General features: G+C 40.8%; 1 protein-coding gene across 2 annotated transcripts in view; it reads right to left on the bottom strand.

Annotated features, from left to right (window-relative positions):
• Positions 1-16,080, bottom strand: part of MRTFA (myocardin related transcription factor A) — a 71,860-nt gene that overhangs the window by 47,925 nt on the left and 7,855 nt on the right. Inside the window, exon 1 of one of the 2 annotated variants that reach the window (XM_038155436.1) lies at positions 1-4,510. The exons of the other annotated variant lie outside the window; for it this stretch is intronic. Coding sequence (XP_038011364.1) covers positions 1-127 — 127 coding nt within the window. The 5' untranslated portion in view covers positions 128-4,510. Of the gene's footprint in view, positions 4,511-16,080 lie in introns of those variants that run through there. 2 annotated transcript variants of the gene reach the window in all.

Here is a 16,080-nt window from a genome sequence, read left to right as displayed (position 1 = left end):
CTTCTCGTAAGCTGTGGTATGAATCCTGATACACGCTTGAACAGCTCTTGCCTTGCTTTGACACAGTCTCTGCGAGTGGCACAATCCCGACATAGGCAGGCTGGAGTGTCTTGGCTTTATCCAACATATTAGAGGAAATCCCTGGACCTGAAGGCGGATTCTGTAACACAGGAGGCGTCCAGGCAAGTGGAAGGGGTGCTTAATCCTCACAAGAGACCCAACTGCAATCCCTCTCTACCAGGTTTCGGTCACTGCACCAAGAGGTAGAGCAGAAAAAAAATCAGTTTACTGCTTGATTCCAAGGCTGTGCTCGCATCAGAACAGAGAGGTTCTGTAGGCACAGACAAAGCCTGACAGCCAACATCTAAAGATTAAAACCAGCAAGGCTCTTGGCAAAATTTTTCTTCTGACGGTCTCAAAGCTCAAACAGAAAGTTCACTGTTTCAGCAAGCAGCTATAAGCATTCAGGCACCCAGTATGCAGAGCACTGCTTATCAACAGATGCGTGGACTTCTTTGTGGGGCCACTTGCAGTAACAGCCAACCTCATTCACCCAAAATAGTGAACAGTTGGTTTCTCTACTCACACTGCAGACACCTGCCAGACAGGCAATATCATGTGATAGAGCAGAGCCCTCTCTCCCCCTGCATCTCCCGACTGTAAGCACGCTGTGCACACAGCTAGGAGAACAACCCTGCTCTGAGTGCAGAAGCCACATGCTTTTCCTCCTCTCTTGCTGAAACCCTTAGAAACAAGACTGTTAGCTGTGGAGAAGGCTAAACTTAATCATCCAAGAAACAGAGTCTTCATATGCATTTGCCCTGACTCCACACACAGGTAAGAGCAGGCTACTTCTGTGCAGGCACATATTCTCACCCCTTCTTCCCTTAAATCCCTGCTCCCAACCCAGTAGAAACACCTACCTGAAGATAATCTGCAGCCCCAAATCCATAACCCTCTACTGCAAGCACTAGAACTTCAGAATCTGTGTTTATACGGGGGCAGCCACCTCATCTTGAGCTTATTTCATGTGTATCATGAACAGATGCCACATGGCTGATAAATTTTGGTTATACACACTGCCCAGCATGGTACTGGAATTGGAAGTGGCCACGGAAAGACACGTTCCATCTGAGCAACAACCAGGAGGCACTCTCACCAGTACAGCTGGTAGCTATGCTGGTTTTTAATTTTGCTAAGCATGAATCATAAGAAGTGCAATGAAGTCTGGGGTTAAAAATAATAATAATAATAATAATAAAATTTTAAAAATTTAAAAAATTAAAAAATAAGAGATGTCCAATGATTACACATACCTAAAAAAGTATTCTTGTTATCTTTCCAGGAAAAAAAAAATGGTTATCAGTGTCATCCTACACACCTGGAACAAAGATAACCACATGCATGGACATTACAAAAATAAAAATATGAATACTCTAAACACTACAGGAACAGTTTCCAATTCATATTCTGTTCCCATCCCAATCAAAAAATTTTTTTGTCATTTCCAAACAGTTTGAGAGGCATTCAGGCCATTTTATAAAGCAAGGCTGGAATTACAATCAGGGAAAAAATGTCTCTAATAATGACAGTAATATCTAAGAAAAGTAGTGTTCAACCAAATGCTAGATGGCATCAGTGACATTTCTCAGTACTTTCAGCAGCACTCTTCTTACTTTGAAATGTTCAATCTTCACCCAGGAAAGAATCCAAACTCCAATCTTCCCGTGAGTAAAAATACACCTTTGGTGATAATATAAAGCTCTGTAATTGCACTACTCCTGAATTACAACCATATACTCAACAGAAATTTTCATCTTAATTTTAGGATTTGTAAAAGTCAGGTGAAGGTTCAGTCTCACAGTGAACTTTAGCCAGTAAGGTCCAATTACTGCATAAAGAGAAGAGTCTGGTTTTGCATGAGCATTAGCAGTCACGGCACTGTGGAGAGCTGCCTTGGGAAAGAGAGCCAGCACCACACAAGAGCTCTAAAGACAGGATGAAGGAGAAGATAAAGGAACACATTGTCCAGATCTCCCCTTTCAGCAGCAACACAAAACTGCATATTGAGTCAGGCCTGAGCAGGGAGGTCCCATAACTGTAATAATTAAAAAACAATTATCCAGTGCCAGACCCAGTTCTACTTTTCCTGGCAAGAATATACCATCTGGATGGTAAAAATGACAAGGTTCAGCTACAGAGGTCAGAACCTACTATTATTTTGCCAACCAGGGCCTCTGAGTTAGCAGGTCACTACAGCATACAAAACCTGAGAAACATGAGCTGGCTGCTCATCCAGCAAAGCTGCTAATACCCAGCTATTGCCAAAGCAGCCCTAAGACGTTGTCCAAGTTCTGATGGAGAAAACTTCAAGAACTGATGAAGTTCTGATCCTTTCAATGTATTATATCTGCAGAGCTGCACATATGTACACGGACACACCTTTCTTTTTTCCTGTGCAGAAAACAGCTTGGAAACACTTGAGTGGCTCAATGATAGTTAAGTAAATCTTTTATTTGCTGAGGAAGATATTCTAAAATTTTATCTTATAGTATCAAATTTGTCCCACAGCATTATTTAGTGTTCTAAAAGAAGGAGCAATTATCCAAATTATCTGGGCCACAGCACTCCAAAGAGGACATGGATAATATCCCCCATGCTGTAAGAGAAACTCCAGAGGGCCTAGATTGGAGGATACCTTCAACACACAAGCAAGCACTTGTGGGTTTTCTCCTTGCAAAACCTAAGAGAATCTAAGAGATAAGTAAAGGCCAAGAGCAACCTGTCTAGTACGAAACACTGATACCATTTTCACTTGTTTATTAACATAAAAAAAAAAAGTTTTTAAAAGTTTAATTTGTTTTACTGGATCCTGGTGTACTGGTAAGAGATCTGAAAGTCTGATCAGCAATCACATGGACAGAAATATCAATGCACTGTAAGAACAAGTAACTTTGACAGTTACTCCGGAAATCAGCAGGATAGATTGGAAAACCCATTTCACAACAGAGGCAGGATTCAAACAACAGTTTCAGTTGCTTAATCGCTCCAGAAAAGTAGGATCAACCCCACTAATGCACACCCAACATTCAGTGTCTTGCACAACTTTTACCCTGGAATTGGCAGAAGTGCAGTTGGCAAAACAGTCACCTTTACCAAGGGTACCTAAGTATTTGCCACAGATTTCTCATCTGAGAAACATCAGACCTAGTTTTCACAATCTATCCACGAGACATGAACTGAGCTGTACGTCCTCTGACTTTCAAGTGTGAAATAAGACTCAGAATGTGGGGATGTATTCTTCCCCAAGATGCTGCATAAAGTGCACACAGGCTTGCACAGATTCTGCTGCTCCTTCTGAGGCCTGCAGGGCATGGAATGCAGCACTTGCATTTGAGGTACCACTCAAAGTAGTGAGTAGATAGTGGTACCTCAAATACACACAAATTTTACAGAATTATTTTCTTGTATCTTTCCATCTTCAAAAATCCAGGGGAAAGGAGAGAGGGGCCACACCAATCTTAACATAGGGTAGACTTTGGATGAGCTCAGCTGTAGCACAAAACTGCATCACTAGTTTCTTTCCCCCCAAAAAATATTACATTTTAAAATTCAAATTATGAAGCAGATAGAAAATGTGTTCATAATCCCCACCACCACCTTCAAATGTGCATTTTTCTCCTCCTTTCACCTCCAGTTCAATGCAGGTACTCCTCTTTCCCCCAGTAATAATGTTCTCACAGGACACAATGTGCCTGCCATGATCTGCATGCACATAATTTAGTGATAAAATATAAACAATGTACTGCTAAAAACTTACTCAGGCAACATGAGAGAGATCTCAGCCAAGGACTAAGCCAGAAGAATCCTAAGAAAGAAGTATGAGCCCACTACATTTGAAGATCTGTCTGAGATTTCTAGCAAGTAGACAATAGCTGGGAAAATAATAGAATGCTGCACTTCGTCACTGTGAAGCTTTGATGTCTTACAACTCAATTAATTTTACACTTCAAAATAAATACAGACTGCACACTGACACTTGTGTTGCTTATTTCTCAGCTAGGGATCACATCTATGTAATGTGAGTTTGCTGAGGATATTCCCAGGATCCACCAACAATGCCTCCCACCAACAATGACCTTTAGGAAGAGGAAGAAAAGCGAGGCTGGGAGCACGGTACATTTTTGCTTCTCCAGTTCTCAGGAAGAGCTTGAAATTTACCTACTCTTTTATTGTCAACCAGCTGGTGACAGCTAGTGCTGCCATTCAACATTGAGAAAACTCCTAGACATGACAGGTAGCCAAAGCTAAACCACCATGCAGATGTAAAAATAGGTCACAGCAGCAGGAATCATGCCTGGGAACCTGGACTTTTGTTGTAGCTTTTGAGCAGCTCTTCAGTCCTCCAACCCACTCTGGGATATACCACCACCCCTGCTTTTGGCAAGTTGGCTGTCATTGAGCTGTAATTACTGTGAGTTGAAAGCATAAAAATAGCTGCTGCACAGGGTGGAAAACCTATCAGATGATGTCAAGGAGAGTTTTGAGCCCTCCCTTCCCCCCTCACCTCCCCCCCCCTCCACTTCCTTTCCTATGTCACTTTCTCATTACCTCACTGTCTCTAATTCTGAAAGTGCTTCTCTCTGCATCTTTCAGCTGTCAAAGTGAACTTTACACAGCAGCCAGAGCCAAATCAACCCCCAGCCCATATATAAACTCTGCCACCCACTCCATTCCTTGGGATTCAGCCAAGATGTCAGTTTGCCTTTCCCTGAAAACACGAAGCACATGAAATCCTGATCCCTATCTGCAAAACACTGGACCAAGAAGAATCAGTTGAGCCCAAGGAATGCAATTCTGATCTGCATTTGATTAACTCCACAGATAAGCAGTTTCCAACCAGCAAGGCAAGTCAACATGGTAAGTGAGGTGTGGAAAGGCAGCAGCAGCGATCCCATCCCCCTCTGCTAACAATGAGTAACTCAGCCCTGCCTCTCTCCCAGGCTCTGCAGACCTAAGGAGCAAAGTGTGCCACAACAATGCCAAAACTTTTGATTTCCCGACCTCTCCCCTCCCTAGATCAGACGTCAGTACTGCAAAGAGACTCCAGAAATATTGCTACAAGGGCTGAAAAGAGGGAAAAGAGAGAGGAAGGGAAGAAAAGATGTTGGTTCACTTATGGACCATGCCTCTTCTCCTTCCTCCCTCCAGGACCCACCGCACTGAGCAAACTGAGTGTGATAAAGAGAAGGAAATGGTCCAGAGGTCTGTAATGCTCTACAAACAAAAGCATGTGCAAACAAAAGCATTATGCAGCACATGCTCCTGATACTACTACATGTGAGGGTAACATCTGCTCAGAAGGTGTCACCTATGCAGCCAAAGAAAATGGTGCAACTTTTAAAGACAAGTTGGTTAATTTAGTTGGATTTTCTTCAGAAAACCACGGGCAGCAATTCTATCAATTCTGTGCTCTAAAAAGCTGCATACACTCTTTGATTACAAAAATGTGCTACCCAAGGAGAGATTTCGAGCCCAGAGAAGAAGAAATGGTGGATTTCTCTGACCAAAGCAGTGGAAGGACTCTGTCCATGACAGCAAACTTCACAGTACAGGGTAGAACAAAAGCAGAGGGATCAAGAGAAAGAAGTTTTACAACCAGTTCCCAAACAACTACAGCCCTCTGTGCATATAAGCCCCATAAAAACAAGCAAGTAAATTAAAATCACATATCCAAGCACATCTTATTTGTTATTTTTACCATTTTGGTTGATAAATTCTGGTTAGATGCAAACACTGTTGCATACCTCTTTATAGTTCAAAGTTACTAGCCCTTCTTCAAGTTACCACCCCGTTGTGAGCCCCCAGAACTGGCTGTATGAATGCTCTCACTCTGTTCCAGTGCAAAGTTAGAAAGATTAGCTCAAATTACCTTGGCTAAGCCAACGAGCTTCACAGTGAGAGCTCACACATCAAGAACCACATCTCAAATGTGGGGTGAGTATCTCCAGTGCGGGGCCTTAACTGAGAGCTGCTCCAGCTGGAATCACAACAGAATTCCATCTATTCCTTTAGTTCAGCTATTACCCATCTTGCTCTAAAATAATTACTCAGACCAAAGGAAGTAACAGTTCCTTGCTCTTACCTAAGAGCAATAGTTTACTTGTTATAAAAGAGTCAGAGGTTTCAAGAGAGACAGTCACTCAAGGTTCAAGTTAAAATTGTTCTTATCAGCCTGCCTGCCTACAGTTAATCTGCTAATTCACCCACATGCTCCCCAAATAACTTCAGCTTCTCCAGGGGTAGGCAGATGTGCTCACACAGGTGCAGATGTGCATTTCCCCACCTCCACCACTGCCCACAAGCAGGAACACTCAGAGGTTGCAGAAATCACAGACAGAACGACGGAGAATACTGAGTTGGAAGGGACCCACCAGGAGCATCGAGTCCAACTCTTAAGTGAACAGCACTGACTTGTGAGTATACACTGCGACCAGAGGAGAACACTGAGCACAAGACTTCTCAAAACATTTCAAACCATTTCCTCTTATAGATATTCCAGACTTCAATTTAAACCACTCTGAACAAGCGAAAACACCAAAGTCCAAAACATTTGGTTTTGCTCTCAAGAGCAGAAAAACAGAGGAAGTTCTGCCTGCCAGACCAAGGGGGTCAGTGAGCAGGATAGAGTGGAAAAGGAAGCAATTTGAATTTGTCTTAAAACAGCAAATTGGTTTTAGGAGGGAGTAACTGGGAAAGGACAGGAGGAAGATACCCTTCCCCTCATGTTAAGGCATGTCTAAGAGTTTGAGAAGTTATGTCACTAATTCCTGTGGTTGTTGAGCAAAAGCTATCCTGTACTTCTCTCTCCCACATCCTTTAAACGTCTGGCAATAAAAGGTTTCTTCTCTACAAAACCCTCCTACTTACTGCACAAGAGGGTTACCTGCAAACACTTGGAAAATGCAGCCTATCTTTAAAGTTCCTAAACAAGAGAGGAAACAGCCAGGCTGTACCCTGTGCTCACACACTGCTTGTGGAAGGATTAGCAAACCCTTCATTTACTTCTCAGCTCACAGTAGCAGAATTGCTACCAGGTACACTTTCATTACAGGACTGACTTTTGTCCAGAAAGCAACTTCCTTCTCCAAACACACTGTTACCTGGGCAGTATCAACACTGTTGAGGCTTAATGTGACCATTATTCTTGGTTAATCTGATACAGAATTGCAATCTCAGAACCTAGATTGCTATTCAAGGTTATCTTTCCCCTATGGTTGCAGAGGTTTTCTTCACAACTTGAAAAAACTGCACTAATGGAGATACAATTTTAAAAAGACCATAAACCATCCCATTCATTTAATAAGTTAGCAGCCAACCCTAATTATTTTAGATGTGGGTTTTTTCAACTCTTATTTTTTTCTCTAAAAGTGGTTCAAGTTCTTTGTCACAATCAGGTAGTAGAGGCTTGGTTGAGGAAAGTAGGAGACCAAGTTTTATGATACCTCTAAACCAATTCAGTGCTCAGCTGCCAGTAAAAGCAGTGGCCTCTTTTTCCCTTGTCATGGATGCTCATCTCACGTTAGAGTAGAAAACTGCTATTGTCAGGATTATTTGAGATAGGAAACAAATTTCTCTTTATAATGTGTAGTATAATGTATAGTTCTTGCCTTGCCAAAAATCTATAAATCACCTCCAACATCAAATGCTCGAACTCCTCCTTCAGTGCTGAAATTCAGCTATTCCCTGGATATATCAATGCCAATCTCAAGCTCTCATGGTGGCTTCAAAACTGAATTTGTTTCCAATATAAACATGTAGTGTGTTTGAGTTTTAATCTATAGCTACAATATAAAATGAGCCTGAGACAATGTCAAGGCACACAAGCATGATATGGTTAAACTCATGATATGAACACACTGATCCTGGAAAGAACTGCCAGGGTCTTGTATGGATTCATCCCCGCTCCACACATGCAGACCTTTCAGACCTCAAATGAAACATAAAGCACAAATGTCGAAAAGGGGAGAATTTTAGACTAGATTTGGGATAGTTTTTACCTGGATGCTGCTAAATTACTCAGCTTTTGATTAGCAAGAAAAATATTGCTGTCATGCTATGGTGGAAGAAGTCCTTTAATGCTTTCATGGGACTCACTTGCCTATCACTTCAGGAAGATGCAGTTTTGACAGTACTACCATTCTCTCTCCATTGACTACATTTTTTACTGAATCCTATTCTGCATCAACCAAACCACAGGTTTACTTTCCTTTACCTAAAGGGAGGGGGGAAAAGATACAGCCTCTTTTATAAGGAGCATGATTACTTTTAAAACAAATTTTATCTCATGTTCAAGATTTCTGGTAATGTCAGCCATGAAAGCAAAGAAAAAAGGCAAGTAGCTGTGAGGATGTATACTCTCCCCAGAAAAATCTTAAGAGTTTTAATCACCAACCGGCCTCAAAGCATTGGAAGGCATGTAGCCTAAGTGCTAATAACTGTAAAGAAAATGTGCTTGGAACATAATGTTCTGATTCAGACATCAGCTTTCTGTTCTGCTTGCCTCCTCCTAAATCTGTAAGTTCACCTGAAACAATATGCAGAGAAGTCTCTTCAGTCACAATTTTCCATTAGCTGCCTCACATCCCTTTAAGATCTTCCTTTCTTGCTTTGGTATGAGTTACCAAACTTATCAATCAGAACCTCACATTTATGGATCCTAGTCAATTCAAATATATTTTAAAAAATACTTTGGTTGGATAAACTAGGTTAAAACAAGTACAGAGATTTACATGTAACACAGAGTCTGTGTCAGAACTGGAATTAGAAATCCATGTATCCTCCCTTCCTTGGCTACCGAACATGTTTTATGAATCCAGACACAAGAGAGGGACCATTAAGGTGGGACTGCATAAAAGCAAACAGGTGGAGGATCTAATTGAATAGACAAACATGCAAAGGGAAAAGATATGGTTCTTATATGGTTGCCAGTTATTATGGTCTGGCAGAACTTGGCTGCTCTCTGCCAGTACATCTAACAGCCGGCTAAAGAGAAGTCACTTGTGAACAAACTCTTTAGAACAAAATCAATTTTAACAGAACAGACACTGCCATATGCTCACTTTTAGCAACTATGCTATAGTAAGGCCAGAACTATGAACTCACAATTCCCTCCTATCAGAAAATATTCTTCACTGGGCACGACAGTAAATCTGTCTTTAGGTTTCAGCATCAGTGAGCAGAGACAGACTTGGTGTCAGAGAAGAGAGCAGTAGATACTGTCTGCCTGTCTGTCCTGACTCAGTGAGGCTTTGACACTGCCTCCTGCAAGACCCTCCCAGAGAAGCTGATGAAGAGAGTCTGAGCCAGATGAGGAGACTGTGAGGTGGACTGAAAACTGACTGGCTGGGCCGGGAGGGTGCAGCAGCACATGCTGGGGGCTAAGGGGCTGCAAAGCAGCTTGGCAGAAAAGGGCCTGGGGATTCCACTGGACACCAAGTTGAACATGAGACAGCCATGTGCCCTTGGACAAAGACGGCTAGGGAAGGCATCCTTGGCTGCACTAGGAGGAATGTTCCCAGCAGACCGAGGGAGGTGATCCTACTCTGCTCAGCCCTGATGAGGCCCCCCCCTGGAGTGCTGGCTCAAGCTCTGAGGTCCCCAGTACAGGAGAGCCACGGTGATACTACAGAGCTTATCCATCTAAAAACCTGAAGGAACGGTACAGTGAATGGTAAAGAGCCAGACTCTTCTCAAACGTTACCCAGTGACAGGCTCAGAGTCAATGGGCACAAACTGGAACACAGGAGGTTCCCTACAAACACCAGGAAAGAATTTTTTTATTGTGAGTGCAACTGAGCACTGGCACGGCTTGCCCAGAAAGGTTGTGAAGTCTCCTTCTATGGAGATATTCAAAAGCCATCTGAACACAGTCCTAGGCAACTGGCTCTAGGGAAACCTGCTTGAGCAGGGGAGTCGGGGAAGATGACATTCCAACTGCAACCATTCTGTGAGAGATGTGGAACCACCCTTTTCCAGGGACTTGTTTGTCTGTTCAGAGATAGGTAACAACCTCAGAGGAAAATCAAAGGAAATTCTAACATGACAAACCTCATACTGGGGAAATGCTCATATTTTTAATATCCTCCTAAGAATCACTGACTTCTAATTTAATTCTTAATATTTTGAGTCTATCATGCACTGTATATTATTCTTTGGTGGCCAATCTTTTCTGTCTTTTGGACTTACTACCCAGCCACTGCCACAGTTTACAAGCTCCATGACCTAGAGTTCAGTAGTTTTCTCACCCTACTTATGATTTCCGAGTTGAAACTGTTTATCTGCTTCCTCAGCTTCACTGTTCAGTACAGAGTTTAAGTGCTATTACCCAAGCCAGATGAAATAATCTAGCATTATGCTCTCATCATTCCTTCTTTTTGAGGGCTCTAGGTTTCATAAGAAAGTTCAGTGAGTTAATTAGTCACTGATCCATCAGAAAAGTGAGGGGGTTTTAATGGCTTTGTTTTCAAAAGCAAATTAGACTCCTCACAAGAAAGTCCAATTGTCCAAGCTAGCTGGGGCTAAGCAGTAGGTGCACTGAGCTGCTACTGCTGCTGCAAAACAGGAGTGAAGGAAAGTACAACCCCTTCCCCTCCCTTCCACTGGTCATGACAAATCATTGGGACAAATAATTTAAACTGGTTTGTGTTATCTCACCCTTGAGACAAGCTTCTTCATTTTTGTTTCAATTTCGTCTCTTTATTTTAGTTTACCATAAAGATATTGGGTCCCAAGAGACAGAGCTGCCACATTTCTGTTTGGAATATCTTGAAGATAAACATACAGGCATGTGCTGTGTATAGACAGCCAGAGCCTGTGAAATAAAATCCACACTCTCTGGGCACATCAGGATTACTCTCTGTACTACAAGCACACTAGATACTTAATTAGCACTAGCACAACAGTTTCATGATATGTCAGATTTATTATGATTATGCTGCAGAAATGTTTGGGATTTCTGAATGTCTTCTTCCCTCTTGGTTAATGGAGCGCAGTTGCAGTAGGGCAGCCAGACGTCTGGAAATTCTGCAGAAGTGTTAGAAGAACCCTCATGGTCCAGGATGGGGGAGGAGGCAGAAGGAAAAAAGTGTGCAGTCTAGGAAAATAAGACATATACAAGAAGCAGTATCTGCTATTAAATCAACACCCTGGAAATTAGGTTCCCACCACAATTTAGGCCCCTGGCTCTCCACAACCAACTTCTGTTATAGGAATAAAACTATGCACAGCCAGCCTCCTGATACAAGTTAGAAAGAAGTACTCAAGTACTTGACAGTGCCAGAATTATGATCTTAGGACATTTTTCTCCACTAAGTCCTCCCACACTTTTCCGTTTTCTGCTCCCAGTTCTTCTCTCCTCTTCCCCTAAATCAGTTACTCACCATTTTTCACTAAAGAAATTATTTTCCCCCCTGCTAACTCTCCAAATTAGTTGCTACTCAAAATTCTAAATCAAGCTCTGCAATCTCCTGTCCCAATTAAATCAAAGGAAAGAGTAGCTCACATAAATAACATTTCCAAGATCCAGTTTTAGCTTCTAGATTTTGCAGCAAAGTTTCCAGTCCCGCTTCAGGGCCAGAAGGTTAAACATTTCTCAATGACGCAGGCTCCCTTAGCAAGAGAGAGATGAGGAAGGGGTCCAAAAAAACCTCATTCTTCCCAGGCACTAAATCAACAACCACAGCAAACAGTGACTGCCTCTCTCCAAGGAAAACTGGGAGGAGTGGAGCAGTCTCTTGTTATATGCAGCCACTTTGTGTCACCATAATGCAAAAGCCCAGTACAAAGAGAAGAAGAAAAATAACCATAAGAACGGCAAAATTTTAACAATCCCAAAATGGAGATCGTATGTTGTGCACTATATAGAAACCATAATAAATTAAACAGCAAACAAACAAACTTTAAATTCTGTAGAGCACTGCAAGTCTGTTTAAAATTGCTGTTCTTTTCTGGTCCATTTAAAGTTGCCAGTAACTTTCTAGCTGAAACTTAAAAGATGCTTTGACTTTTAAATGGGCTGAAATTTTTATGCCTAAGAGACCACTTTTCATACACTACATATTCCAGAATCTCATTAATCTGTCAGTTTTCAAGGTAAGATTAGCAATAGTGGTTTTTCCAAAAGGAGTCTACTGATCTGGATCTTGTTCTTACTTATTTAGAGGTAACATGAAATCAGCAAAGGTATACTAAAAAGTTTTCTGTTTATTTCAGTTTGTTCAGTTTTAGTGAACATTGAAGGTTCTAAGCTTTGGGAATGTTTTGCAGTAAGTCAAGCTCAAGGTACTTTCTGAACCAAATGTTTTGCAAGTTGCAATTTTTCATCAGTGGAACCTCAGTGTCACATAGTAACTTTAATAAATCAAAACTACTCATATATTTTTAAAAGGCTTTTTGAGTTGACATCAGTGAACAGAAAGTCCAAATCTCAAATAATGAAAAACACAGACAAGGAACAACAGCTTCAGCCGGAGTTATCTCCAGCAGAATTTGAAAAATAAGAAAAAAAAATCTTCTCAAGGTCACTTATGATTACAGACTGATCAAGCCTGCTTGTGCTTCATTGGAAGCCACAACTTCTTTATTTGAGATACACTCATTTTTGAGGAAAAGCAATCAGAGCAAAGAAAATGGAAGACTACAAAGAACTACAAATACATTTCTCAAACTACTTTTCACATGGGTTAATTAAATAGGTTCATATCCTGCTGGGGATCCAATGCTGTGCATAATGCCTGGGAAGCATCATTAACATCACGTAGAGGATCTGACTTAAAATAAGTATGACTACAGAAAGATACAAAAAAAATCATTAAGCAGGTCACATGAGCAGATACTATTTTAGCACTTGTCTACTTTAAGAATATTTTAAGTAGATGGAGCTTCTTCTAGGAAGAATATTTTGCCTGCATTAAGGTTTGCATCAGTTTAACTACAAGGAGTTATTTGCACTGAAAGCCACTGACACATTTAATATTGAAAACTAGAAGACTTTTAACCAAAGAGAGACATTCTAGAACAGCTGTCCAGCATGAGTGAGAAAGCTAACACTTTTTAAAGCAGTGCTCAATAAATTTATGTAGGAGACTATATGACAGGATTACTTGCAGCAGCAGAGGAGGGGGCTCTGCAGCCCTGAAGAGTAATTCCAGTTCCATCGCTTTATGAAATCTTGCCTACCTAAACTACTGCTACATTAGACAGCATTCTTAAACCACACCAGGGTTAATCACAAAAGGGAGCTGTGCCAATGTAATTAAACCAGTTTTCTATATTGATTTTGATAGTAAAATTCTCATGACAAGGAAATTGAGGGGAAAGGGGGGCAATATTTCTTCTATTAAGATAAAGACTCTAGTTTCACCCCCATAAAGCAGGGCCCATGTTTCCTTGGCCACAAGTGAAAAACCAGACCACCTCAAGACAACCAGCTGAGGTTTCTCCATTTAAAAAGACAATTTGGAAGAAATGCCAGTCTCTCCTTGGAAGAGCCCTAAGGTCAGAACAGCAGAGGGTGCTGTAAGTCTGAACTGAGGTGCAGCAGCTCTGAAGCAAGGAGAATCCAGATGCAACATGAAGCTGTAGGTTACTTCAGATTTTGGGATGGGTTTTTTGTTGGGTTTTTTTGTTTGGTTTTGGAGGGGTTTTTTGTGCTGTAGAAGCCATTTGAGACTGGTAAAAGCAGACAGCAAATAGGTTAATACAAAAATTTATTTATAGTCGCTTCCACATAACATCAAACAATAACATCAGAGACATTGCCAAAACCTCAAGAGTCACCTGTAATCCCTACCACTGATCTACACAGCTCTGGGCACACATTAGAACATTAGGGATTGATTCACATTGATGCTTAGACATATACTTTAAGGTTTACAATCAAAATGTGGAATTGGACTTGGATCCCAGTAAAAAATAAAAAATCCTGATTATAAACACTAATGCGAATTTCTACTGTCACACAAGCATGGAAACTTGAACACTTTGTTAAACATTAGTCATCTCTTAAATCTGGCAAGGACTGGATAGCGAGGAGTCACCAGGTAACTGGGAGACAGAACGGATGTGTGTCTGCAGTGCATCCCTTCAGGCAAAGAATGTGGTGTAATCATCATACCAGTTTAGAGAGACTCAGCATAGCACACGTTCAGGTATTAATCCAGAACCTAAATTAGTGGCAGGCCATGAAGAGGACTATGATCTGCCTGAGCCACAAAAACAAAGTTATCAGGCTGAGCCTATATACATAATCAATAATAATTTCTATACGCGTGTGCCTAAAGACCCCAAATAAGAACCTAAGTAAAGTAATCATTTTTCACTTCTTTTTTCCAATGCATTTGAACTATGCTCCTAAAGAAAAGGTGATTCATATTCATCACGTAAATAAGTGGGTAACTCAGAGTATGATGACAACTAAGCAGGGCTCATTATACATAATGCATTAATTTCACAGAAAGGAAGACTGTTTTGATTACAGTTTCAACATATAAAACCTGACATGACTTTACATGCATTTTAAACTTTTGTTTTGTTTTTAATAACAATCGATGAATGATACCAGAAATTGCAGTATAATGATGACAATCTTACTGTGTACACTGGAAACTGCTTAAAATGCGCACACACACACTCCCCTACAGTTGATTCTCAGAAGCTGGATTTTAAAGTAAGCTGGAGCCATAAGAAGGGTTATGAGACAAAGCAGTCAGTGAATAATCATTTTGTGTCTACCACATCTTTACTGTTTTAGAACAAGTGCAGCCTGTCTGTGCCCCCCTGCAAGTTAATCTTAGTTCACAGAAGGGATAAGGGCAAAAAGCTGCCTGAATGGTTGTTTTCCTACTCTCTCTTTCTTCACCTATAGGGTAACACTTGCTGTATAAAAAGAATAAACAGAGTATTCTCAAAGCAGATGGAGAAAAAAAATATTATTTTCAAAAGATGATTTTATATTTCAACAAATATTTACTACAGGGATAGAGAGAGTTCCAGGAGTTTCTTGTTTAATTTTAAGGTTGTTAGTAGAAATAGGTACTGTTCAACTAAATTATTCTAATGAGTACTCTTTATTGTAGACTGTCATTCTTGACACCAAAAAAAAAAATAGAAAAAAGAAAAGCGTCCTTTATATATTTAGTTTCAGTACAATCCTTTAACTCTAGTTTGGCTAACACAATCACGCTGTGATTTGCTTACTCAATAGTTAATCACAGGGATAAAAGGTAGCAAAAGGTTATGTTCAGATCTTTCATGAATGGAATAACTCACTAATGTGCAGCTTACAGCTGTGCACTCCTCTCTCCACGACTCATAACAGCCAACCCAGAACTTTGTGCAGTTTGCAGCTCCAGCACAAAAATTTCCATATTTAAAGCTGACTTCAGGAACATCCCATTTGCTGCTTCGGAAAGAATTCCCACTGCATGATGACGATGAGGCTCACATAACTTTGTTCAGTCTTTGAATCACATGCAGGATTCTGGTTAAAAGCCAGAGAAGAGTCATTTTATCACTACTCAGAATATACACACCCGAGGAGCTGTACCAATAACTGGGGAACTCTTTACACTCCCCAGGAACTTGCTACCTTGATACAAAAGGTTACATTTCCAAATGCCATCGATTCCAAACAGAAATCAAAAGTTCTATTTTTAAACTAGTGATGATCCAAACTATAGAGCCAGGAATGTTCTCCCCTCAGCTCCACCCTCCATCCAAAACCAAAATCCCAATTGTGTTGATTCAAGAGCTCACTGCAATCTTGAAATTCCAAGTTGGAGGAGGGAGGAAGAAAAGGGAAGAAAAATAAAAGTTCTACCATTCAAACAAAACGAAATGCAAAAAACCTCACAACTACAAAAACCTCTCATTAGAAAATGAAAACAACAGCAAGGGAAAAAAAACCCTTGTAACTGATGCTTGAAAAAAAACAAGATGAAGTTAGAAGGCATTTTACTGCATCAAGGAAAGGTCATTCCTCATGTAGTAAAAGCCAATACTGAATTTCAAATCTATTTG

Source organism: Motacilla alba, chromosome 1A (genome assembly GCF_015832195.1).
Source record: "Motacilla alba alba isolate MOTALB_02 chromosome 1A, Motacilla_alba_V1.0_pri, whole genome shotgun sequence".
Taxonomy (NCBI): domain Eukaryota; kingdom Metazoa; phylum Chordata; class Aves; order Passeriformes; family Motacillidae; genus Motacilla; species Motacilla alba.
Note: the sequence above shows the minus strand (reverse complement) of the source record. Positions and strands in the feature narration are given on the sequence as shown.